The sequence below is a fragment of the Daphnia pulex genome, chromosome 3 (assembly GCF_021134715.1).
Source record: "Daphnia pulex isolate KAP4 chromosome 3, ASM2113471v1".
In the NCBI taxonomy this organism is placed as follows: domain Eukaryota; kingdom Metazoa; phylum Arthropoda; class Branchiopoda; order Diplostraca; family Daphniidae; genus Daphnia; species Daphnia pulex.
In genome coordinates this window covers 7,917,740-7,939,552 of record NC_060019.1, presented here as the reverse complement: position 1 = coordinate 7,939,552, position 21,813 = coordinate 7,917,740, and the positions used below count along the sequence as shown (strand labels likewise).

The window sequence follows — 21,813 nt, the reverse complement described above, 5'->3', positions numbered from 1 at the left end:
CTAACCGTCAAAATTATATTGTTTCCTGCTAGGCTGCTATACGGTTATTTACATTCTGTAAGCGATAATTTAGTTGTAAAATGAAGAACGCATGCTGCTGCTATTGACCTGTAATTTTCACTTTTATGGCGTTCAATTCAGCTCAACATTTTTCTTGTTTGAAAAAAATTCAGAAAAACGGGTTTGCTATAGACATTTTTTTTATTGATCGTGTTAGCTGAACTGAAATTAGGCCAGCTTTTTTTGCTTGACTGGGCACGTCACCTTTTGAAATATACGCTCCAACATCTCCTTTTAATTAGTATCAAAGTTCAAATGAACATGTCAACTGAAACACATTTCACCCACACTGAATTAAACGCGGAAGATTCGCGTTTGAATTTCTCGTAACCATGGCAACCATCACGCTTCCGTCACAACACACCCAACAACAGAGAACATGTTGACGCTCGTAAACATCACTGAATTGAACCTCTCTGTATTTTCCGGCCGATTAACCATCTGTAAATTTCGCGATGATGTGGATGCTGGAATCACTACGTCAAGCTGCGTCGGTGCCACCGGTGCCAATAAGGTAATAACACTCGCCTGTTACATTATATCTTTATATATCTTGATGGAGCCGTTTATCTCGGCCATATTTGGTTTATGGACTCAGGTTTTCGTCCGACATGCCAGTCCAGTTCAACAGGATCAAATTCAATATTTGAACATTGATCAAAATATCACAGCTCTTTGCAACCACCCCCAGCATCCTGCCGCTGTTGTCCTGGGAACAACATCTCACTTACTCATTTATGACATAGCTGAAAATAAAACCATCATGAGCAAAGAGGTTTGGAAGATTATATAACATATCGTTAACTAAATTTGAGTATTTTGTTGATAGTGCGTTTTGACCTTAAATTGTCTTTTGAAACTCGATTATATTTGTGCTAGATTGAAAATGGGGTTGGAGCCGTTGTCATAGGATCCTTCGATGACTCAGATCAAATGAACGTCATTGTCGGCGGGAATTGCTTCCTCCAGTGCTTCAACATGGAGGGAAACGAGCGCTATTGGAACGTCATGAGCGATCAAGTATCCGCGTTGGCCCTCATCGATTTTGACGGTGACGGCCACAACCATGTATAAACAATTCAATAAGTTATTGATTTAAAAATTAGGGTAAAACAGCGAATGCCGGACAGCGATCCGACTTATGGCGTTTGTGTGTAAACCCGAAATGCGAATTTCCGGACAAAACGCGAATGCCCCGGACATTTTTTCGAATTCCGGACAGAAATATTTTTAAAAACTAATTATATCAATCGATGCAGTTTTTAATTCTTAGTAAAATTGCTTAAGACATATAGTACAGTGCAATGAAAGTATTATGAGATATTTCGATTTAAAAAATCAAAACATTGAGCTGTCAAAAACTGTTTTCGTCTGCCAAGACTTTTCGACCTGGGATCAAAACGACTTAACAACATAAAATTAATATTTTGAAAATCCCTTTCGTTTACTAAATTTCACAAGAACAAATAGGCCTAGAATTCTAAAACAAAAAACGAAATTGAAATCCGTATTGGAATTCTGGAGAAATTAAAGTAGAAAGTCGCCCATACGTGACGCGAATGTCCGAAAACCACCGAAATTTGAAAATTTTCTTAGAATTTCTAAGTTAAGATTTTTATAGAAAAATTGGTATCAATAAATGTAGAATTAAGTCCTCTTTATGTCTAGCTGCATAATGGTAACATGACGTTAATATAATTCGTCTAATTAATGAAGGTTCTTTCCCCATAAAGCCCTTGATGCGAATTCTGGACAGCAGACGGAAAAAATATGACTGACACTGCATTACTCTTTATCCGTCGTATCTATAACAACATAGCACAGCGGTATAACATCTGCCTACCATGCGGAAGGACTGACGTTCGATACCTGCAAAGGGTAAATCTGCATTAAAAGATTTAGTAAAATCTTTTAGTCGTACATACAATTAGAAATGCAAAGCAAGCAACAGACATATTGAAACAAAAATAATATGGACATCAGCTAGGTTCATACGTAATAATGGCTTCTACTTAAACCATAAATATATTCAATAATACATAATTGTAACAATTATTGAAATAAGTAAAATAATCTTAACTGTTACCATCACGCTATTTAATTTTAACGTTATTGCAGTTATGAGATTTGAACGTTCAACCTACACGTTTACAAGCGGACCTTAACCCACACTGCCATAACGATACTTGTCTAAAACTATAAAGATCGATTACCGAGCGGACTATGTAGTCTGTCCGGAATTCGCATCATGGCTCCTTATGGGAGCAAGACTGACGCTACATATAAGTGATTTTGAAAAAAAATTTACGCCCTTCGAACATTTTTGGGGGAATTTCAAGCAAAATGGGGTTACGGGCAAGGGAATTAAATTAAAAATCACAAAGACTTTAATTATTTTACAATAAGAAACATTCCGGACGAAAGATACACCATTTTGGGGAATGGTAGTCATTATAAAACTAACTGCTCGATTTTTTTCAAAAATTTTTTCACTAAAATTACTGAATTATTACGCCTTTTAAATATATTGATAAACAAGTGGAACGGGAAAGAAAAATTATGACGACAGCTTTTTTGGATCTGCTAAGATTCGATCCTCTTGTCGCTCAAATCTTTTTTTTTAAATAATGGAAAAACTATACAAAAAAACTTATAAACATTGCACATCAATCGATTCGCCTTACAATTCTGCGTCGATTGATGTATAGACATATTAAAAAACAGAAAATCGAAATTTTTCAAAATTTTCTGTCCGGAATTCGCGTCAGCTGTCCGACATTCGCGTTTTGGCCTGTTTTCTATTTTCATCGATATTTAAGCAAATTCTTAAAAATAACGACAAAACCTTATATAATATTGTAGATCTTTCAATTCTCTATCGATTGATATAATTAGTTAAGGGATTTTTCTTGTTTTAACCTTAGAAATTCCTTACCCCGTAAAATATGTTTACTAACTGACAACACAGAGCCAAAGTTGTCAGCCGTATAGAAAAATTGAGAAATTTCATTTCATGATAACTCAATTAATACAGCGTATTTTTATATGCCCTTTGGCTCAATTGTGTATCCCCTGTCATATTTTGAAATTCATTCATTAGTTTTCGTTAATATTTCGTCGTTTTTTTATAATTGTAAATTGAAAAAATCGACTTTTTTGTCCGGCATTCGCGTATCCGAGATGCTGTCCGGAATTCGTTGTTTTACCCTAGTTGAAATGGGGAGGGTGATTTTAAATGTTTGATTAGTTGCTGGCCGGAACAGACGATGGAAATCTACGTCTGTTTAGAAACGGTCGCATGACGACCGAAATGAAAGAAACAGACGCCGTCACATTTCTAATAGCCCTGACCGATCACTGCTTTGGTTACGCTCTAGCCAATGGAACAGTTGGCGTTTACCACAAACGTAACCGCCTGTGGAGAGTTAAAGTAAATATATCATCCCAATTTCTCGCCATGGCTTCTTTATTTAATGGGCTATTATTTCTTTAAAAATAATATCCAGTCCAAGAATCAAATTGTCGCTCTGGCGTCTTACGACGTCGATAACGACGGCCATCCGGAATTGATTTGCGGATGGAGTCACGGCAGATTCGATGCCAGACATTGGCAAACGGGTGAAGTGGTTTTCAAGGAGAAATTAGATGCCCAACATTCAATTGTAGCTCTACTCGTCGACGATTGGCTTCAAATGGGCCATGCCCAGCTCATCGTTTGCTCACAACTTGGTCAAGGTAAATGACGAATTGTGTTTGTCGTCGCTTATTATGTTCCACTTGTTTTCTAATATCCTTCTGAACGTGTACACGGAAACAGTTTGGAGTTACCTGTCAAGCGACTTGGAATTGACATCGCTCGAACGGATCAAGGACGAGCATGCCACTCAAGCGGAAGAAGAGGCCATCCGGAGGTTAATTATTCGTAAACAAAACCTCTTGGCCGAGCTGGAGCACATCCGCCATCACGCTGAAAATTCGACAGTCGCCGAAATTGCGGATGATCGAGTTCAATTAACAGTGAAACACGACCAAGAGCACGTTTTACTCGTATTAGAAGGAGGCGGTCTGATTCGCGCTGTTATTATCTTTGCCGAGGGTCTATTCCCCAACGGTGAAAGCCACGCTCTTCACCAGGACCCACCAACTTCTTCCGCCAGAATTCCCCTGCCGGTGCAGCGAAACCTGGCCGTCGACTTGCACGTGAATGTTTTACTGGATTCACACGGCAACAATGAACTACTTAAAGTCATCGAAGTGGTTCACCCACTGCCAACTTTCTCGCGCTTCAAATCTGTTCCATGGCCTTCGACGGAAAACCCTTCAGCTCTTCATTTTCGGGTCAGAATCCGCCTTCAGGAGCGCATCCAGCGGGTAATATAGCATTAATTTTCATGTTGGCTTATTGACCACTGATGCCTAACTTGATTTCGTGGTATATTTTTATGTGTAGATTGGGTTTTGGATAGCCCAGAATTTTATTGTGTCACCAGAATTGCTGGCGAGCGAATCATCGATTGAGTTAGCCTTCGAGGTTCTCCCGTGCCGGACGCCTTTGAGGATGAATTTCCTTAATGAAGGATCGTTTCTGATCGAGTCTGACCGCTTAGACCACGTTTCCGAGCTCGTTCAACATTTGGCAAATTTTTTCAACGTCCAACATTTGTCTTCCGATATTGAAATCAGCGACCATCATTTGAAAGAGCTGACGGAGCTCATGGAAGGTGTTGGCGGCCATCAAGCGGTTCGACAGCGGCTCACGGTGGATATGGCCGATCAGGTGAACGAAGTTCGAAATTTGTTTTACGAGTCCGAGAACGCACGTTTGATGAACGACATGGCGGAAATGAGGCGTTCCTATGCCGCCATCCAGAGCGGAAATCAGAAACTCGTTGATCTGCAGACCATACGCGATTCCAACTATAGCGAATTGATGGATCGCCTAAAGCAAATCAATCTTCACGTTCAGAATTCTTCGAGTTGCCGGGGTAAAAAAAAACGATTTCAAATTTCTTGGATTGATCGTGAACAAATTTTTAAAAATAAGCTCTCCGTTATTTTATTTTAGTGGGAAAGTATCAAACGGACGTCATTCAAGCCAGTCGACAGGCTATTAGAGCCGAAGACTTTGAGCAGCTCATCAAGATCACTTTGTACGGCGTTGATCAATAACCTTCGAGAAGAAAAGAATTTTGATGGCCTTATGGCTTACGTTTTATCCATAAATCATATCCGTAGGCTACCTGTCTTTATAACCGGTTGGGGAAAAAACCTGTATTCTCAATAGTTTATTAAACTTGCATCTAACCTTGACTTCAAATTTCTTCTTAATTATTTACCAGCTTGCCCCCTAGCGATTTACTATTTTTCGATTCTAGACATAGCCAGGTAGAATCCTACTTTATTACAATTGCTGTAAATATTACGAAATGTTACTAGGGAAAACAGAAACAAAATAAGAGGGAAAGGATTATACCTTTCCCCCGAGTCCCTTGGAACTTTATTTGCCGCTCAAGTTATTCGCTAAAATAAACTCAAAAGGGAAAGTTATTGTCGAAATCCTCTCTTTAGAACGTAGACAAAAGAATTGAGGCTAGACGGTAGGTACGTACCTGAACCGTTTTTATGAAACATTCTGTCAGCATCGCTTATAATATAACAGTTAGCAACTCAAGTTGATACGGGCCGCGCAAAAGACTCGGACACAAAAAATGACGCTTCGACGGAGAATCAAAAACTTTCGAGAATTCCTGACTGTTACTTAGCAGCATCTTTCTACCTCTCCCTTTGTATCAATTCTCTTCTTTAGCTACTTTAAGTGAAAGTAGTCGGGCATGAACTTTCTCTTTCTTTATGCAACTGAAATCCGATATTTGTTTATTCCTATTTTTCCAGTGTAGAAACTATCCTTACTTATTTAAAAAATCAGTCATTTTTGTCGCTAGACACATATTTAGGGACATATCGAACAAAAATAATGTCGAGGAGAAATTAGATTTTGTAGCGAGAATTTCGTTACAGTACGTAGAAATGTAGGCCACGCCGTTACGAACACTATGAAGCTGCTGCTACACGATACAAGGACAAGTGGGTGGTGTTAACTTTCTGCTCGGAAAAAAGGATTGCCAAATTCCCTTACTAGGCTACTCACGAGTGCACAGACCGACTGGAGCGCAGTCACAGGGCTGACGGCAGTCGAGCAAGTTTACGCTGTGTAACTGGTTGCGTTAACTTGGTGTACACAAAATAAGGGGCATGGCACCAGCACACCAGCTGTTTTCCAAAAACATTTTGTGAAGTCCGAGAACCAAAAGTGAAAGTTTTCCTTCGTTTGTCGTGTAGCGGCTTATTTACCCGACAACTAGAGTGTGTAGTTAAATCGAACATATAGCAGTAACGTTTCGAATTCAGTAATTTTCTCATTTCGGTCAAGGTAAATTAGTTTTCTTCTTCTTTTCATATGTTTGTTTTCTGATTTGTTGTTGCTTGTTTTGAGAAAGAGGCTCATTTCTACACTTGATTTACAGGGTTAAGCTTTGCTTTTCAACAAGGCTTTCAAACTGGAGATGAATGGAGCTCTTAGATTCTTTGCCATTGCTTTTTTACTGGCACTTTGCTACCATTGGCTTGGTGATGATGACTCATGGACTGACATGGAAGAGGATACCGATGAGACTCAGGAAGATTTAATCAACAAGTTCTCTCAGAGTTTTCATCGAAAATCAGGGGATCAGGTTGTGAAAGGAGAAAATGGCAAATTCAAGGCAGATCTTGAAGAGTTACACTCCAGTAAGTCATGAATATATCACAATTTTTTTCAGATTGATTTTAATGTTCATCATTTTTTTGCAGGGCAAATCTTGATTGAAGAGATCCGTCACTCATGTCTTCCCAGATTGGTGTGTGAGTTATTTGCCATGGAAGATAAATCCTCTTTGACTGATTCTGAGCTGTCCTTGATGTCACTGATAAGTCAAACCAGCCTTGGAACAAGAGCAAGTTCAACGTCCAACTACCATTTTGCTGCCCATATGGGCCAGCTTCTGGTTGGAATTGATGGAAATAGTTGTCAACATTTTTACCCTACCTGTCCAATATCAGGACAGCAAGCTTTAGCATTGGCTAGAAAGATCAAAGTTCGCTAGATTGTAAACAAAGCTGACTATTGGATATTTAGTACCTCATGAACGAGACTACGCACGAACTCGTATTTATAACAAATAGTGAAATGTGTTATTATAATATGTGGTAATTTCACTTATCTCCGCGCCAACTTCTTGCGCTTCTTTCCGTCCGTTTCAATTCATGGCTGGCGTGTGAGTTTGTGTATCAAATATCTATTTGCAAACTCATGTCTAGTCAGTTGTTCTAAACTATGATTATGGTTGAAAAAAAAATTAAAAGAAAATCCTTTATTTTGGTTGAGGAACTAGAGGTTTGTTCTCTTTTGCTTTACATTGTAGAGATTACTGCTGTGAATAGGGAAATGTTTTGGAAATTTTTGGTTTATTTTTCTCTGAAAATTGATGTAATTGAATTGGATTGCAAGTACATTTTCTTTGATCATCTAAAAAATTTCGATCATTTAAAATTCGTAAAAAACTTCAAAGTTTTCTTTTTCCATTTGGCAATGCCGCATGTTGGGACTTGAGAATCAATGGCGCTAAGGTATCACGAAGGGAGGTTCAGTCGTCATTGTTGAAGCGGAGTTTTTTGTGTGTTATTCGTAATTGTGCATCTCTTAATATTTATTTATTCCGATTTTTGAACTGTTTTAACTTAAAATGAGCAAACGTCGTGCTGAATCTTCGTCAGGTAGTGGAAGTGGTAGCGGGAGTAGCAGCAGCAGTAGTAGTAGCAGTGAATCAGATGCCGAGTCGGTAAGTAATGCAATTTCAGTGACAGCTTGTTTTGTCGTGCAGCTAAAAGTGATGAACCAATTCCTGTTAATAGGGCTTGGTGACTTCGCCAAAGAAACGTCAACGGACTGGGGTTGCAGCCAGCAATTCCCCGCCTAAGCCGGTAGCACATGATTCAGATTCAGAAACCTCAGATTCAGATGATGACTGGGATGCTAGTGGCAAGAAGAAGAAGCCCAAGAAGAAGAAAGCTAAACTTAGTTCAGGAAAACCTAATCGAAAACCCTCAAGTGACAATGAAAGCCATTCTGACCCAGAAGAAGGTGGAAAAATGAGAATTGTTGTTTACATGGTTCCTTTGTCTTGAATCCTCTCATTTTGTATTAAAGGTGAAGTTTCAGATAACTCTGATTCTGACGATGGAGCTAGAAAAAGTGGAAGTTCTAGTAGCTATTCCAGCTCTGAGTCTGAAGAAGAATTTAATGATGGGTATGATGAGAACCTTATGGGAGATGATAATGATCAGGCTCGTCTTGCCTCCATGACTGAAAAAGAAAGAGAAGAAGAGCTGTTCAACCGAAATGAAAGAAGAGAAGTTATGAGGACAAGGTACATTATTTGTTATTTCTTTAGAGTGAACTCCATGTCCTTACTTTTATGTTTTAAGGTTTGAAATTGAAAAGAAACTAAAGGCTGCCAAACGTAAAGAGCAGCACAAGAAAAAATCTTCCCATAAGGGCAAGAAGGACAACAAAGACAAGGGGCTTTCTAAGGACTGGGGTGATAAAGATCTCGACAAAGATGTTAAAGAGAGAAGTAAGGAACGAAAGAAGACTGTTGAAGAAAACAAAGGGAAGACCGACAAGAAAGCTCAGGCCATGACCGCCTTGAAAGCTCGCCGAGAGGAAAAGAAAGAGAGAGGTACTTGTTCAAATACATTCGATCAACTCTTCTTGGATAGAGTAAACATTGTTTCTTGTTCAACAGAGGAAAAGGAGAAACAGCGCATTGAAGATCGCAAGAACGACGATAAGGATGGAGATCTCGACGGGGTATCTGCCGATGCTAACAAGAAGAAACTGAAAGCATCTGATGTTTACTCTGACGATAGTGGTTCCGATTCAGATTCTGGATCTGATTTTAGCACAGATAAACACGGTGCTGCTGGTAAATCATCATTTCCCTCATCAAGCAAACGCCAGCAGAGCAGCTCCAGTAGCAGTAGTAGTGATTCCGATGTAGGTGACACTATTATCTGTTGATGAACCTTTACTAATTGCCTGTATTCATCTAGGAGGACGACAAAAAAAGTAGCAAAGCTAAGAAGCCGGTGTTTGTGGAAAGCAAAGAGCAGCTGGGACGAATTCGTTTGTCTCGTCACAGGCTTGAAAAGTGGGTTCATGCACCTTTCCTCAAACGAGCTATTGTTGGTTGCTTTGTTCGAGTTGGAATCGGCATGAACAACGGCAGATCAGTTTACAGGATTGCCGAAATCATTGATGTCTGTGAAACCGGCAAAATTTATCAACTAGGCTCCACCAAAACAAACAAAGGAATACGACTGAAGCATGGTGCTCAAGAAAGAGTTTTTCGGATTGAATTCGTTAGCAATCAGGTACGTCTTGTTATAGAATTATGATGGGCCCACTTTATTTTTCATACGCCGTTGTGTTTGTCCAGGATTTCAGTGACTCAGAATTCAAAAAATGGTTGGACGATTGTAACACTCAGGTACTCTTCAATGTACTATGTACAGTGTATCAATGTACTCTTCACTTGTAACACTCTTCACTTACTCAGGGAACATCTCCTCCAACTCTAGAAGATATTGAGAAAAAGCTCAAAGACATAAAAGAAGCTGCCAATTTTGAATTCAATGAAGAGGACATTAACCAGGTAATTTGGTTGATTTAAAGTATATGTCGTGAGTAATGCATAATGATTTGCCAATCGTGTAGATGTTGGAAGAAAAAGGACGATTCCGGAAGACTCCTTACAACTATGCTATGCGTAAAAATCAATTGATGAAGGAACGTGACGTAGCCCTACTAAAGTATGTCGCAAATTTCTCAACAATCAGAAGTTGGATATTGATTGACTGTCGATTACCTTAACAGAGGAGAGGAAGAAGAAACGGAACGCATCACTAAAGAATTGGCCGAACTGGAGGAGAGAGCTGATGAGCTGAGCAAGCGATCTCTTTCAACAACGCTCTCATCTATTTCGTTCATCAATGAACGTAATCGCAAGCGCAATGTAGAGAGAGCAGAAGAAGCCATTCTTGAGGAGATTCGAGCCAGTGGAGGACAGAAAACCGAAGATCCGTTCACACGGAGAAGCACTAGGCCCGGAAAGTCAGGAGGTTACCGTCCTAATGCCGATGGAATTCCGCCTGGACCCGACCCTCTTGCCCCAGTAATTAAAACTGAAAGTCAGTCGGCAACTGCCAATAATGAAGGCAGAACTGATTCGAAAGACAAAGCTAAACTGGTTGCAAAGCCAAAAACTAGTGATCTATTTTCTGCACACGATTTTGATATAAAAATAGATTTAGAAGTCCCTCTTCAATGTAAGTTAACTAAAATAATCAAGAATTCAGTTGACATTTTAATTTTCTATTTTTGATTACAGCTCAACCAGTTGCTGTCACTCCAAAACCTGTGGCAAACCTGAAAGAAGCCCCTCGTCGTTCCCTCAACTTAGAAGATTATAAGAAAAAGCGTGGATTAATTTGAACTAGGAGCTCCCTTTACTCACATTGACTTAAAAGCATAAAAGACTAATAAATTAAAATCTTAACAGTCAGGATGAAGCAATTGAACTGACAAACAAATCAACTTTGTATTCCTCTGATAGTGTTAAGCATGTATACACATTAAGCCAATACACAACCTGGCTGATGTCATGTAATATATGGAGAGTTGTGTACCATCAGATCATCAACTGAGATTGAAACAATATACTTCCCTGGCACCATTGCCAATCCTAATACACGTGGCTCTTCAGCAGCATTATCTGTTTGTGTTAACTGTTTCTAGTCACTGCAATCATAATGTTAAGTCAAAACTTGTTTTACCATCTGGAGGAGGGTACTCATAACAGGATCCAAGAATTATGTTGCAGTCTCTGTCTGTGCACAAAAACTGCCCAATCAAGGTGCGACCGTCTTCAATCTCTATTTTCATAACAGCGTTGAGCCAAGATTCCAGTTTCAACCTTCCGGGAGATTTAACCTTTTGCAAAATAAATGAAATTGGTGTTGTGATGAGCATTTAAGACTAAGAAAGAATAACTTCTGAACGTACTTTCATAGTAAGTTCCTTTTCTTTTGATGACTCCTTCGAAATATCAACCATTTCAATGTTTTCGAGCTTTGACAGACCGTCCATTTTCCCTCATTTCCACGCATTTAGGGTATCGCAACAGAGATGGCGTTTAAGTAGCGCGAATTTTAAACGAAATTAAAAAAAAAACATTTTACAAGTTTTTTGACATCTTATATCAGGAGTATAAATAAGGGAAACCGGTTGTGTATAGGATAAATTAATAAAATCCTTAGGGTCCTTTGTATTATAATAAAAAGGAATTTTTTGACTTTTTTATTTAATGTAATATGAATAAATCGACTTGGTAGCAATTGTCCCTCATCATTGCGTCTAGGTGATAAGCAAATTTCAGATGATAGTGCCCATGAATTATGATGGAGCTTAACGTGCTAAACAGCTTAAGTGGCTGTCAGAGGTGCAATCGTTAATCCCTACACTGTTTTTGTGTGATGTTACCGCACAACTAGTACTTTGTTTTATTACTCAACAAGTTCCTTCGAAATCAAGGATCAAGCAATGTTTGAGACGAAACAATATTTTCTGTACTTAACTATGAAAAAAAATACAGTCAGCCAGTCACGATTGTAAAAAATTAAATTTCCCATTTCATACGAAAGAAATCAACATAGCAACAGCCAAGACCTTACCTGTTTTTAATTTTATGACCCTTTTAGATTTTCCGACCTTGCTTTAAAAAAAAAAGAAACACGAAAAGGGATTGGCAGAAGATTGTTGATAGGCCACTGTGAAAAACATGTTTGTCTGAACGAAGAAGAGCGGAAGGGGCTTTAAAGTAATTTTAAAAAATAGGTCGAAGGGGACGCGATTGTTAACCTTGGTTTGGTTGTGACCAGCACAATGCGATGTGGGAAAGCAGGTGAACAATTTCACCTTTGAACTAGGTCAGTTTTCATATTTGACTTTCCCTCCTCCGCATAGTAACCGTTAATTCAATTCCAGCTGATTTGTCCGTCTACCTGGAACTGGACTATTTAAAGGCCTGCGATTTCTTTGGAAGACACTCACTTCACCTTTGCAAGTTCTCCAGTCAACAGCACTCCAATTCCTACTACTTCATCATGAATACCTTCAAAACTGTAAGTATTAAAACTTTTAAAATTTCCTTTTATTTAAATGTTATTTCCATGTTTCTCTAAATTTAAGTCGAGTTTTTTTTTTTTTTAATCTTTTATTTTTGACATTACGAGTCGCTTGAAATACTTCATTTATTTACAAAAATGTTTTGTCTTAATTATTTAGGTCGTTATGATCTGCGCCATGTTGGCTGCTTCCTGCTCCGGCCAATACTTGTCTCAGTGAGTTTGAACTTTAATTCCATTTTATACTTGGAGAGTCTTGCGTCATTCAATGTTATTTATGTTATAGATCTTCCAGCCAAGGACCTCAATCCGGAAGCGGAATGATGGGCAGCCAATTGCCGTCGTACGTCGCCCAAGCCCAGCAGAGCAGCCCGGCCCTGGAGCAGCAAAGACCGGCCTTTACCGCTGAACAATCCCGACCAGTGTCCAGCGGCAGCTCTTCTCTCCTTGGCGGAGGCGCATCTGCTCCGGCCACTACCCAGCAGATCTGCTCTTGCATCACCATCAACCCCGCAGCAGCAGCAGCATCATCCGCCCAGCAATCCGCCCCTGCCTCATCGGTTGACTCCACTGCCCAGCAGACATTCTCTGCCCCTGCCCAGCAGACCTTCGCTGCTCCCCAACAGCAGACCTTCTCTGCTCCTGCCCAGCAGACTTTCGCTGCTCCTGCCCAGCAACAATCGTTCACCGCCCAATCCGCTCAATCATACTCTTCTGTCCCAGCTGTTTCCCAGCAAGGCCCCGCTCAGCGCCCAGCCAGCACTGGATATTAACTTGTTTAACATTCGTGCCAGCTCTTTCACAAATATCTTGACTCCCTTCGTCATCACATCTTTCTTCTGTAATGCGATAACAATTCACAATTACACTCATTCTTGAATCAATTTTTAATGACTTATTTGACTTAAACTCAACTTAATCATAGCGACCAATCATTTTAGTCATCTCCACGAAATCGTGATTCTCCTTTCAACATTCAATTCAACAGAAATTCAAAATTTCAAATTAAATCTACTATTACCATAAATTTTGTTGGTATAGTTTTACGCTCTTAATATTCGTACAACCCATATGTGTCGCCCTTTAATTATTAGTAGAACTAAGCTGTCAATCAGTTCCAGATGTCCAGACTCTTAAACGGAAACATATATCTTATAACCCGAATAGGACAAAGAATTCAAATACCACGCCATTGTAGTAAGCCTACCAGTCGGAAATGCCATCAACTTTGATTTTGAAAAGACCAAAGGAAAATAATACTGGTTTTCACACGGTGTCTGTATATGACTTCTCTATAAGGAACACTGCCATATCTCTCTACCACCCAGCAACCAGCAGCAGCCGAACAAAAATAATTAACCCTTTTTTCTCATAAAACAGAAAATGTTTTTGACTGGCTTCAAGGTAGTTCAAACACCACACGCGCAGCTTTGACGTAGGACCGCAATCGACGTCAATATCTTGTTGTTTTTTTTCCTCTTCTAAGATTTGTTTGAATGCGTTTAGTTTTGTTTTAGTTTTGTTTTTTTTTCCTTGACTTTGGGAGATTACGACAACCGTTCAGGGATGGCGCTGGTTATCACCCCCCCTCCGCTATTGTATTGGCTGCCGTTTTTCAGACGTGGGGTGGGCGTGAACACGGCCGGCTGTGTGTCCATCTCTTCCGCACACACACACACGACTGTATACAAGCTACCGAGCTCTACCTAACCCACAGTATCTCAACTGTAAGTGACGAGGATAAACATATATATCTGTTCAACATTTCCCCGAGTCGGTTACACAGTTGGGACTCGTTGACTCCGCACAAGTCCTGGCTCGACGTGGGACCCGACAACAACCCCAAAAACTGCGGGGGGGCCCTTTTTTGATTTTGTGTCTTTCATGTTGCACCGGCTAGTTTGCATTTCACATCGTTGACATCTCACAGTGTGGCTGAACGACATGGCAGCCGATTTCACCTTCCTGCGGCTGGCGTGGACCGGTAAGAAGTTTTGAGAATTTTTTCCAACTTGTAGCCAAATAATCCATCGGAATTGTGAGATGATGATGAAGCGGATTATATGACTATAAATATCAAACATGTCAGCGCTTATGCTATTTCATCCCTGCCAGTCGAGTCCCTCGGCAGCAGCAGCTCTAGGACTTTGAACAATGTCCTCGTCAAATTTGGATCGCTTCCAATTTCTATTTTATCGCTTTTGAATGATGCGGATGGGCTGCCCAAAAAGTCCTGTCTCAGGATCGTCCTCAAATTCTTTGACGGTTGTTAGAAATTCAATTTTTCCGATTTTTTTTTTCCAGGTCTTGTGGTGGTGGTGATGATCAAAACGACAGTGCTGAGTGATTGCGTGACGTGCCAAGACGATTTCTACTTCCGCAAGTGGCCGGTGAGTCCTCCAGGGATCATCCGGACAGGTCAGAGCGTCGAGCTGGAGTGCCGAGTGTCGGCCGAGGATCGGATCAGCATCAGCTGGACGCTCAACGGCGAACTGCTCATCAATTCCAGCCGGCGCTACCAGAATTCGACGACCGGAGCTTTGGTCATCCGCCGTGCGGATCACCGTCTCGACTCGGGCGATTTCGCCTGCACCGCCACCAACGTCTCTTCCGGCTTCTCCATCGCATCTCAGCTGGCCACTCTGATGATTCACTGTAAGCTCCTGCTGCTGCTGTTTAATCATAATCAGCTTCCCCCCCAATATACTTTGTGTGTGTCATTCCAAAGAGCGTTTAAGCACACACAATCACACAGTAGGCGCTATAGAAAAAAGAGATATCCCAGGCGCGAATATTACATGGTGTGGGGGGGGGGGGAAAGATTTTTAACGACGATCGTCGTAAATCTGTCAACTTCCCCCCCTTTCACGGCCGTCTGCCGCGCCCACAGATCCATGACCGACGGGAAACTATAGCCAAAAAGAGACGACCCTCGTCATCTATACACGCGCGCTGCTGAGGTTTTCCGTCTGCCAACACCGAAAAAGCTGCCCCCCCCACAACTTTATTTTCCCCTCTTCATTTGAGAGATATTCACTTTTATGACCTCTATATACTATACTATAGGTCCGCCAACTGCTCTCTTTCGGTTGGGGCTTTTTTATTCGTTTTCATATGTGTGTGTATATATATAACCCCGTCGTTCAATCCGCCGGAGCGCGCGCGTGCTTCTCTGCTCCGCGTTACCAACATTTTTTTGATATTGTTGCATCCGCCGGGAAACAAAAAGCAAGAAGGATCTCCCCCCTTCTTATTCTTTTGGCCCATGGTAACCAACAATTGCCAGGGCTGCTGCTGCTGCTGCCTTTTGCAGATGGGAAACGGGGGCTGTGAAGCGAGGGGGTGAAGCGTGTGTATATATTTATGTACACTACACACACACACACGTAACAGACGTAGATATATTTATATACTGTATATAAATTGTATTTAATCCCCCCCAGCCGCCGCCGCTATATGTGCCGACCGGCTTCGTTATCGCGTGACATTTAGAGCTACAAAAGGGAGAGGAAATAGGAGGAGACGGCTGTTATATGCTGCCTGCAGTTTTTTAGCTTTTTTCCTATTTTTCTCGATTGTTTTCTGGGCCCAGCTCTACACACATGTCCCCGCCCTGCCCTGTTAGACACGATGAAGTCGTTCGGTCCGAAAAGACCCCAAAACTTCTGCTTTGTTGTCTCCTGACCTTTTCGGAAATGAAATGTCTTGCAAGCATTTTCTTATTCAAACGTATAACATATAAACTTGGCTACATTCTAGAAAAGACTGTAATAATAAGGCTTCTGTTGCAGCTAGAGAGAGTCCAGTCGGTCGAATAACGAACCCATATGGCTCTCTGTTTCTTTGGCGATGGTGGCCGGTGATGGTGGGCAATGGCCCCCACCCCTCTTGTTTCTTTGACTACATGTTTCGCTATCGCATACTATGTTATACGACACTCGAGAAAAAGTTTTTCTTTCTGCTTCTTCCCTCTTACTATAGACGTACGTTATTCTCTGCTGGCCGCGTTCACGTCGTAAAAAATATTTCTTTATGGGCCGATATCTTTTGTTGGGATATACACACACAACTTGTGTCTCGAGTCGTCTAGTCCTCTCACAGTGTACATGTGTGTACTCTGTTTGCAGACGCATTTATGAACCACACACACACACCATTTTAGCTGTTTTATTTTTTTCCATCCCATCTCTTGGCCTTTTAGCTTTGTTTGTAGACAGATAGTGTAATAGTATAGATTCAAGCTATATAATCGCCGAGATACGGCCGCCGTAATATAAAGAAAAACCGGAAACTTTTTTATTTTTTGATGTTGCGACATTGGGTTCCCACAGCGGTCGCCGGGCGTGTATAATATCCAGCAAATTTGATGTTCTTTTTCTTTTCAGCTTTTGTTCTTTCTCTTCAAAAAGTGTGTTTGACGTTAAATCCTATTAGACCGGGTTCTTCGGTGTAAAGGGGATAAGGAGCAAAGAGAGATATCTGGGGTTTATGTATCAGGGAGGATAGCTGCTACTCCTATAAGGTTCTATAGTCGGGGTAGAAAAGAGAGAAGAGATCGTTTAAATATTTGTATCTCGAAACGGCCGAGTCGGTTGCAAATATTTACCGCCACAAAGTTGCCAGCAGCCAACGGGTCGTAAACCAAAGTTCGGGGTGAGAGCATATTCTCCTCTTTGCTGTTGTGCGGGATAAAGGCTGTTCTTTCCTATTGCGATAGGAACCGCCTTCTTTCTGTTCTAAAATTCTTTTCCCCCTATGATGTTTTTGTTTTGATTTTCTACCATTTTCTTCTTTACTTCCTCTTTAGTTTTCCGAACGCGTTTACGCTTTTCCGGCCAGGGAAAGTTGCTCCTTTTTTTCACTGTCGGCGTCGAATTTTTCTGCCTTGACGTAATAACACGTTCCCTCGTTTCTTTTGAAGAGGGGGGAATACTCTGGTCGCTTTTTCCCCCCTCTCTCTCTCCCGCGCGGTAACCCAATTCACCACTGTCTAAACTGTATACAAGAGGAGCCTTCAAAGTGTTTGAAGAAACATGTACTACTCTTATAGTGCTGCTGCTGTGCTGTGGTGGTGTATGTTGTTTATTCATATTGCCGCCGTGTTTAACAGCTCGCGCAGCATGCGGCTATTAAACTGGCCCAGCACTCGCAGCAGCAGCAGACTCGTATAATTGGTTAACGGATGACTTGGTTTCTCCCGCGCGTTAAGAAAAAAAAAAGGCTCATCTTACGATAGAGCATAACACGAAGACGTATAAACAGCTCGCCATTTCACAGTTGGGAAAGATGTGAGAAAACATTAGCCTGGACATTTTTCTCAAAAGAAGCGAGAGAAACTCATTTCCCAGTATCTTAATGGACTCGGGCTCTGCTTTAGCTCCGTCAACATTTTGATTTGTGGCATCTTCATAAACTTGACGGTTCGGAAAATAATAAACCGCTGGTTTGGTTGTTGTTGTATCTGGTGATGGTTCTGGCAGGGATCGGCAATGCGACGAGGATCGACTTGCAGTCGCTAACGACCGGCCGTCATATCGTCGAGGACGGGCTGTCGGGTCTGGCGCAGGTCAACGAAGGCGAAGATGTGGCCCTTCACTGTCAAGTCGACGGGTCGGGCGAGATCCTCTACGACTGGTTCCACAACGGCCGCCGGATCCCCAAAAGTAAAACGAAACGCTTGGCCCTCAACTCGCTGTCCACCTCGGCCAGCGGTACCTACACCTGCTCGGCCAAGAACGGAGCCGGACAGCACTCAAAGTTCAACGTCCCTTTCGGCCTGTCGTCGAGTCAAGTCACCAGGCAGCTGGTCCGCTTCACCAAAGAAACGGTGGCGCAACTCGACACCACCGTCCGCCTTCCGTGTTCCTTCCAGCCTCCGGCTCCCGTCGAGTGGCACTTTCGCGGCAGTCTCCTCGGCCAAACATCTCAGTATATACGAAACGATATTTATATTTGCATTGAACAAGTTGTGTTATTTTTTATTGGATCATTATGTCAATTCAGGTACACTGTTGAAGCTGATGGGCATCTGGTCATTTCCAAAGTCAATCAGCTGAGCGAGGGTTGGTACCATTGCCGGCCGAGCATCAGTGAAAGTGACGTTGAAGAATACGGTTCTCACTTAAAAGTTGCATGTAAGTTGGTTTTTATAATTTAATCCAACAATTTAATTAAATCGTTGAATTGTGTACTGTAGATCTCAATGATTTCGCCAAAACGGCCATTGACCCGCCCCCGCCGCTCTCCAATGCCCATCACTATTATTTCGCCGAGTACTCGACAGCCGAGTTGACTTGCATCGCACCCGATGGTCTTCCACCGCCAACCATCTGGTGGGAGGGGCCTTCCGGTCAGGTCTTGACTCCGCCGTCGCCAACCGCCGATTCCATTCTCCTCCTGACCAGGGTTTTAAACGAAGACGCTGGCACGTACAGATGTCGGGCCGGAAATGCAGCCCGCAACGTGTCCATTCAAGTTAACTTGGTGGTGACCTGTAAGTGTTTTTAATATGATGGAAATAGATTTTTATTTTCCCTTTTGGTTATCGATTATATTTTGCCCAGCTCCGCCGATGGTCCAGCAACATCCTGTGAGCGCTACACTCAACGAAGATGAAACGGCGTCGATGAGCTGCACATTTTCAGGATCGCCAGCACCGGCGACGACCGTCCAGTGGTTGAAAGATGGGCAACCGCTAGTCGATCCGCCCAAACCCATCCATGGCCTCCGCAATTCAACACTGAAATTCGTCACGGCCAACAAGAGACATGGCGGCAACTACGCGTGTCGGTTGAAAACCATTGGTCACCATCCGGTCGATTCTCAAACGGCCACTTTGCATGTCCGAGGTAATAAATTTTGCCGATTGATTCACGGTTATAAATTCATTAGTTAATTTCTTTGATTTTTGTGACAGAAAAATTAAAGTTTACGGTGCCACCGGTGGCCAAGAGTTTGGAGCTTGGCACAGTCCGCAAGATTTTGTGCAAAGCTCAAGGCAATCCAGCTCCCATCGTCCAATGGGTCAAGGAAGGCTTGAAGCCGTTGCTGGTCTGGCCGCCACACATCGAAGACGTCAACGGAACGCTCATTTTTCACGGAGTCCAGGACGATGATGCCGGCCAATACACTTGCATCGCCACCAATTCTCAAGGGCTCATCAGCGCTTCCATCTTGATCAACGTGACGAGTAATTAAAGACATCAACAATTTCTGAATTTCCCGCCAAAGTTTGATTTTGACGTAATACTTCCACCAGTGTCGCCACATTTCACGTCGCTACCCAACAACATCACGTTCGCCAAGGAAGGCACGAAAGTTGAACTGCATTGCAGAGCGGAAGGTTATCCTGCCCCGACAATTCAATGGGATCGAGATTCCGTCATGGACGGATTTATTTCCGATCGGTAACACACCTTAAAATACAAAATTCAGTTAAAAATTAACGGGGTTATAATTGTGTTTGGGTTTTTGGTTTCAGATTCTCTGTGGATCGAAACGGGACGTTGACAATACAAAATGCCCAGCAAGAGGATCAAGGATTTTACGGATGCACGGCCGGTAATGCCGGAGGATTTAAAAGGGCAGAGTTTCGATTGGTGGTGAAAGGTAAATATGCGAATCTTCATTCAATTGCAAAAGGTTATTTAAAATAATGTTTTCCTTAATTTAGATTGGGAATACCAATCAGGTGATTACGACGGTGCTGAATCCATCGCCAAGACTATAATAATCACGTTAGGAGCGGCCGCTGCCTACATCTTCTTGTCGGTTGGTTTGTTGATTTGGTGTCGATTGAGACGACGCCAAAGAAAATTGCGATCGCCTAATGACGGCGGTGCTAGTGGTGCAGAAGCTCAACTCGACGTTCAAACAGCTTTACGTGAGTTCCTTCAACATTTTATTATACACATAAAATGTCTAATTCAATATAATTTTTTTAAACTGACAGTGACAAAAGTAGATGGTCGTCAGTCTCCGGCCATTGACAAATTAAATGTTCCCAACTCCTCAATCACTAAAGGAGCATTACAAGGCAAAGGCCGGTTTGGAGATATCCTTGAAGGCTCTGTAACTGGTGAGCTAAATTTTATCATTATTGTTTTTTTTTGTTTCTATTAAAATTAAACAATTCAATTGAATGTGACAGGTCTGAGTTCAGCAGAAGGCAGCACTCGTGTTCTACTCAGGATATTGAGTACTCGAGACGAGGACCTGAACATTGAATTCCGCCGACAGGTGGATATGTTCCATCGAGTCCGTCACGCCAATTTGGCGGCCGTGCTGGGCTGCTGTCGGGACTCGCCCGACTTTCAAATGATTCTCATGGAATACCACCCGTACGTCAATCTGAAATCGCATTTGCTGTCGACTACTTCTTCGTCTCAGCCGCCGTGGTCGGTCACCCAAATTCAAAGCGCCACAATTCAGATCGCTCGAGGAATGAACGCACTAGCCGAAGCCCGCTTCGTTCACCGTGATCTGGGCACGCGAAACATCCTGGTCGCATTCCATGGCAAAGATAATACCAAGGTATATACATTTTAATTATACAGTAGTATGGGTGATTTGATGGATTTTCGAAATTTCGTTGGTTCCCGCCCAGGTGTGTTTGAAGATCGGCAGCTTCGGAATGGACAAGGAGCCGTTCAACAACGATTACTACGTCTACAAGCACCAGTCGATCGCTCTGCGCTGGCTCCCGCACGAAGCAGCGTTGGAGGATGAATATTCAACCAAGTCTGACGTGTGGATGTTCGCCGTCACGATCTGGGAGCTGCATCACGCCGCCCAACGGCCTCTGTCCGACCGATCGGACGAGGTTCTGCTGGCCGATTTGAGGAAGAGATGCGGCCAACTCTGGGACGCTTCCTTCTGCAAATCGAACGCCATGTCCAGTTTACTTGTCAAGTGTTGGTCACACGACCCCATTCTCAGGCCGTCTTTTGACGAACTGCTGGTTTGCGCTGAATCTAATAGCAATAACGCAACGCCATCAACCAGCAACGGCGAATCTAAAACCCGCTGAAGATTTACTATGAGCAATTTTTGGCGCTTGCCGTCTCTCTCTCTCTCAATGGTCGCACTAAAAGTTGATTTTGTCTTTTTGTAAAAAGCCCTTCGCCTATATCTTACACCGAATTATATTTTGTGAACAACTTATCTTATTATACTATCGATTCTTTCGCTTCACTTTTGATGATCCAGCTATTATTTAGTTCCGGAATGCATTTTACTATTTTGTATTCTCGTGATGGTCGTAACGATTTCCCTATTACTCTACTTGCTTTAAAAAAGTAGAAAGGGGTGTTTGAGTTGTTTCATTAGATACAGTTTTATTTTCAAAGAAATCTTGCTCCCATATCCAGCAGTGATGTCATTAGTCATTCTTTGACCACGATGGATTCATGAAATTTGACATATAGTTTTCAAATAAGGAAACTGAAATAAAAGGAATAGCGTTTATTTTCA

The 21,813-nt window shown here is 42.0% G+C and overlaps 6 protein-coding genes across 6 annotated transcripts; 5 read left to right on the top strand and 1 right to left on the bottom strand.

Moving 5' to 3' along the window:
* The first annotated feature begins 302 nt into the window (after positions 1 to 302).
* LOC124190523 (Bardet-Biedl syndrome 2 protein-like) lies at positions 303 to 5,370 on the top strand. The gene is made up of 8 exons (XM_046583225.1): positions 303 to 574; positions 659 to 835; positions 940 to 1,128; positions 3,308 to 3,490; positions 3,567 to 3,795; positions 3,878 to 4,431; positions 4,511 to 5,045; positions 5,126 to 5,370. The coding sequence occupies exons 1-8, from the start codon at positions 440 to 442 to the stop codon at positions 5,227 to 5,229; spliced, it is 2,106 nt and encodes a 701-aa protein (XP_046439181.1). The 5' UTR covers positions 303 to 439; the 3' UTR covers positions 5,230 to 5,370.
* A 733-nt stretch (positions 5,371 to 6,103) lies between these two features.
* On the top strand, positions 6,104 to 7,553 carry LOC124190524. The gene is made up of 3 exons (XM_046583226.1): positions 6,104 to 6,490; positions 6,585 to 6,846; positions 6,910 to 7,553. The coding sequence occupies exons 2-3, from the start codon at positions 6,624 to 6,626 to the stop codon at positions 7,200 to 7,202; spliced, it is 516 nt and encodes a 171-aa protein (XP_046439182.1). The 5' UTR covers positions 6,104 to 6,490; positions 6,585 to 6,623; the 3' UTR covers positions 7,203 to 7,553.
* Positions 7,554 to 7,695: 142 nt separating this feature from the next.
* LOC124190522 (RNA polymerase-associated protein Rtf1-like) lies at positions 7,696 to 10,930 on the top strand. Its single transcript, XM_046583223.1, has 11 exons — positions 7,696 to 7,937; positions 8,011 to 8,239; positions 8,306 to 8,525; positions 8,584 to 8,837; positions 8,904 to 9,154; positions 9,211 to 9,531; positions 9,597 to 9,647; positions 9,717 to 9,812; positions 9,875 to 9,969; positions 10,034 to 10,485; positions 10,548 to 10,930. The coding sequence occupies exons 1-11, from the start codon at positions 7,842 to 7,844 to the stop codon at positions 10,649 to 10,651; spliced, it is 2,169 nt and encodes a 722-aa protein (XP_046439179.1). The 5' UTR covers positions 7,696 to 7,841; the 3' UTR covers positions 10,652 to 10,930.
* On the bottom strand, positions 10,733 to 11,341 carry LOC124190525 (N-alpha-acetyltransferase 38, NatC auxiliary subunit-like). Its single transcript, XM_046583227.1, has 3 exons — positions 11,222 to 11,341; positions 10,993 to 11,149; positions 10,733 to 10,931 (listed from the first exon to the last, which is right to left on the bottom strand). The coding sequence occupies exons 1-3, from the start codon at positions 11,303 to 11,305 to the stop codon at positions 10,819 to 10,821; spliced, it is 354 nt and encodes a 117-aa protein (XP_046439183.1). The 5' UTR covers positions 11,306 to 11,341; the 3' UTR covers positions 10,733 to 10,818.
* A 606-nt stretch (positions 11,342 to 11,947) lies between these two features.
* On the top strand, positions 11,948 to 13,226 carry LOC124190521 (type IV pilus biogenesis and competence protein PilQ-like). The gene is made up of 4 exons (XM_046583222.1): positions 11,948 to 12,144; positions 12,203 to 12,339; positions 12,503 to 12,558; positions 12,629 to 13,226. Exons 2-4 carry the CDS (start codon positions 12,322 to 12,324, stop codon positions 13,113 to 13,115), a joined length of 561 nt encoding a protein of 186 aa, XP_046439178.1. The 5' UTR covers positions 11,948 to 12,144; positions 12,203 to 12,321; the 3' UTR covers positions 13,116 to 13,226.
* A 733-nt stretch (positions 13,227 to 13,959) lies between these two features.
* Positions 13,960 to 21,813, top strand: LOC124190520 (tyrosine-protein kinase-like otk). Its single transcript, XM_046583221.1, has 13 exons — positions 13,960 to 14,326; positions 14,647 to 14,997; positions 17,823 to 18,270; positions 18,346 to 18,476; positions 18,539 to 18,835; positions 18,906 to 19,190; positions 19,259 to 19,531; positions 19,601 to 19,748; positions 19,823 to 19,950; positions 20,015 to 20,224; positions 20,294 to 20,419; positions 20,492 to 20,874; positions 20,948 to 21,813. Exons 1-13 carry the CDS (start codon positions 14,287 to 14,289, stop codon positions 21,368 to 21,370), a joined length of 3,243 nt encoding a protein of 1,080 aa, XP_046439177.1. The 5' UTR covers positions 13,960 to 14,286; the 3' UTR covers positions 21,371 to 21,813.